We start from the raw sequence: 3,582 nt of genomic DNA, 5'->3' as shown, positions 1-3,582 counted from the left end.
AACAGCAATTTGCATGAATCACATTTTACGCCATACTAGCGTTCCGATTGCGTAACTCGTGCACTTCACTTTTCATTCATTTATTTTTATCAATCGATGAGTGCGCATGCGCCTGCTTACTCTAGGATTCCCCTTTCCAGTGCCGACGAAGACTATTTCAACATATAATAGCTTGTATATTGTAGGCGGGTTAAAGTTATCAAGTACCAAATAGCAAATATCAAACAAGAGACGGGCCAAATACAATACTTTCGCAACATCTCCTGTATATTTCCAAAGTTCAGTTTTTCTTGAATGTTTTCATTTCTCGTCAGTCGGTGTTTGCTCCTTCTCCATGCTGGGTCTCCACCCAGATCCGGGGACCTATATGTCCATGAATTGTAAGGGTAGCATTTCAGATCATTCAATGCCCCTTTCTATTCTGCTCTGGACCACCAGTGATGAAAGATACCCCAGTGATAACATGAATACTTCTGAAAATGGCGATAAATTGACCAAAGACCCGCCTTCCAACTCCGACATGTTTTCAGAAGACTTTTCCTCTCATCTTGAATACGGAATAGGTGGAAATTCTAATTCTCAGATCGTGTACACTGGAAAATTTCGAACCGAGTCTGGAGAAAATATGGCCGAAGTTGATCACTTGGCATATTCTTACGAGGTAGAACGTTTACTGATGGGAATATCAGAGAGCGTTGGACAAAATTTTGACACAAACCAAGGGGACACAGCACTTCCGGAGGACCTTGCCTCAGTTTCACTCATGCAAACAGACACTCCCTTCTCTCATGGACCCATAGTAGGTAGTGCAGTACAAAACACGCCATCTTCCACGTCACCTAGTATAAGCTATGACCAACCCATGACAAGTGCTTTAGATAGCGTATTTTCAGTCCCCACCACCACTGACTCGCTTGTTATAGACTTACTAACACACGGACAGTACAGTTCTGGGGCAGCCAAAGCAGCTTCGTCTGCCCCACAGCGCCAGGATTCCCTCATTGAAAGCCTCCCAAGCACATCTAGTCAGCTGTCCGATCCGCTGTCCCCTGTGGATGTAACTTCGGATTCTTCCTCCCATAGTATCTCTGACCATCTCCAAATTTCACAGCCATCATCATCGACTACGCATAGGTCGTTAAACCTTCCACCCCCGGGTCGCCCCGGCCGAAAACCTGGACCTAATAGTAATCGCACCTATAAAAGAAGAACTGTTCCAAAGGATACCGAGGAATACATGATCAAACGTGCTAAAAACAACATTGCTATCAGAAAATGTCGTGAAAAGGCTAAACGTAAACAAGAGGAGATGGAGGAGAAAATGAAAGAATTAGAAAATGAAAATAAAGTGCTCAAAAAACAAGTGGAGGATCTAAGAACGGAGGTGAGGAGACTGAAAGGCTTTCCAGAGGGGAAAACTCAGTGATACATCAGATGTGAGAGGTACCGTACGTATTGCCCGTACATGCTTTGTTGTCCCAGTGAGAGAGTTTTTCATGATTAAGCGCAGCATTCTCTCTTTTCTACGAGAAAATATGTATACATTCTACATGTATATACAAGAATGGTGATCCCTGTGGCTTACACTTTTTCATCAATAAATTATGTGTGAAAGGCATTATTCTATAATGTGACAAGTTTTAAACACTATTTTTGGTGACAACTTTGGAGAAAGTATATTAGATATAAGTATTTTTCTAACACTTTCATTAATCCATACACAAACTACAAATATGCTGTGTTCAATAGCTAGGCCATAAGATATAATAAGTTCAAGTTTATAAAGTATGGTTTGTATTCAATATAAAATATTTTTATTATAAAGTACAATGTGTTGTTTCTTTGAATTTGCAAAATATTTTGATAAATATTCCTGATGTACATGTATAAAGAAATTTTATTAAGATTTTTTTAAGTAATTGAGTAGACTTTTTTGAAGCATAAAAAGTATTTGATGTAAACTTGATTTTTTTCTTTTTCAATGAAAATATATGTAAACTTTATTTTAGTAAATAACTGTCATATATGCATTAAATAATTCACCCTTGAAATATGTACTTCTAAAAATATTAACTTAATACTGAATTAATACTGAACTAATACTGAAGTTTTTTTTAAATGAATAAAATGTGCTAAATAAAGAGTCAACATTTTGTTTATTATACTTAATTTTACTCTGATTTTTTTTAAATTCAATTGCTTAATAAGTTTTTTGCAGACAACAAAAACAAAATGAGAAAAATTTGCAAACAATTAGATTTTAGTCGCATATTTTTTGTTTATTTGTTTGATTATGTTTTGTTTGTTTGCTTGTTCTGTTTAGTTTTGATTTGAATTCTTAAAACATGCATCGTGGATCTCGTAAATACATGAAGATTTCAAATGTATATTATTAACTTGAATTTATATTTTTTTGTTTATATATATTCATATGTATTTGGTTTTTTTTATTGTTTGTTTTTTTTTTCCTAAAATCGCTGTTATTCTCTTTGTTTTCCACAAAAGGTTTTGGACAGTGAATGAAATGAATGTTTTGATTTCCAAACAAAACCACTCACCGCCATTTTGTTTCGCCATATTTGTAGTGATGATAACTTTGTTCTACTTGTATATTTGATAATGATTCGCCTCTGACACTTTAAAAATTAATTTTAAAATAAGCTTCTATCTAAACGCTTACACAACCTTTTTCTTTTTGAAGGGGGTTGGGGTATATGTAAATGTATTTCATATAAAGTCATACTGTTGTTTTGTAGGAAATATTTTTAATTTTTAGTTATTTATGAACTGAATAAAACTAGATTTTTTTCTTTAATGTTTCTTTTTTAATATATCCTTATTGGTAACTCTATAATTACTTCCATGATGTTGGCAGTATACTCGTTATGATTACGTAAAGGGTAACGTTGTGAAATGTCAGTGATTCATTTTAGCTGGGAAGTTGTTTGTAAATGTTTCCATGGTTACTTTCCTAAAATATCCTATTGGAGATGTAAAAAAAAATGTTTTTGTTGATTGTGTATAACTGAAGGGGTCTCTGTGCTATTGATAAAATAGGAAAACCCCACAGTTAACAAACATTGATTGATTGAGTTGTTATAAATATGCCCATTTTAAGATTGTGATTGATGATACTATAATGACTATAGAGTGTTCCAAGGAACGCAAGTGTCGCTATTTAGCATCATTAAAGATATAAAAATAAATCTTATAGTGGTATTTATTTGCTACTAGTATTATAGTTCATGCATTTGCTTGCAAAGAAAAGACATCCACGGATAGAAAATCTTCTTGTCATATTAATTGTGACAATTAAATAAAAATATGAAACCTCAGCCCTCAAAAGTAAGGTAAATAAATTGAAATGATTAAAAATAGTTATTTTTCATTTCATTTATGCGTGTTTAATCCAACAATCCCTAGAGGGATTTTCCTTCAGTCTACCTCTACCGCAATTGTCAGTCTACAACGAAGCTGTATGTGCTATACTTGAGTTTCGAACCCAAGCAATGAAAGTCCTGAGTGTCATTTTTCTTAATTTGTCAACTATGTTACACAAATGCACTGATGTGCATGTACGTA

General features: G+C 34.1%; 1 protein-coding gene across 1 annotated transcript; it reads left to right on the top strand.

Moving 5' to 3' along the window:
* The first annotated feature begins 225 nt into the window (after positions 1-225).
* LOC133175385 (CCAAT/enhancer-binding protein delta-like) lies at positions 226-1,759 on the top strand. Its single transcript, XM_061310483.1, has one exon. It carries the CDS (start codon positions 335-337, stop codon positions 1,424-1,426), a length of 1,092 nt encoding a protein of 363 aa, XP_061166467.1. The 5' UTR covers positions 226-334; the 3' UTR covers positions 1,427-1,759.
* Positions 1,760-3,582: the final 1,823 nt, after the last annotated feature.

The sequence above is a fragment of the Saccostrea echinata genome, unplaced genomic scaffold (assembly GCF_033153115.1).
Source record: "Saccostrea echinata isolate AGI-Se365-2 ecotype Australia unplaced genomic scaffold, CSIRO_AGI_Sech_v1 ptg000062l, whole genome shotgun sequence".
NCBI lineage: Eukaryota > Metazoa > Mollusca > Bivalvia > Ostreida > Ostreidae > Saccostrea > Saccostrea echinata.
This window is presented reverse-complemented; position numbering and strand designations above follow the sequence as displayed.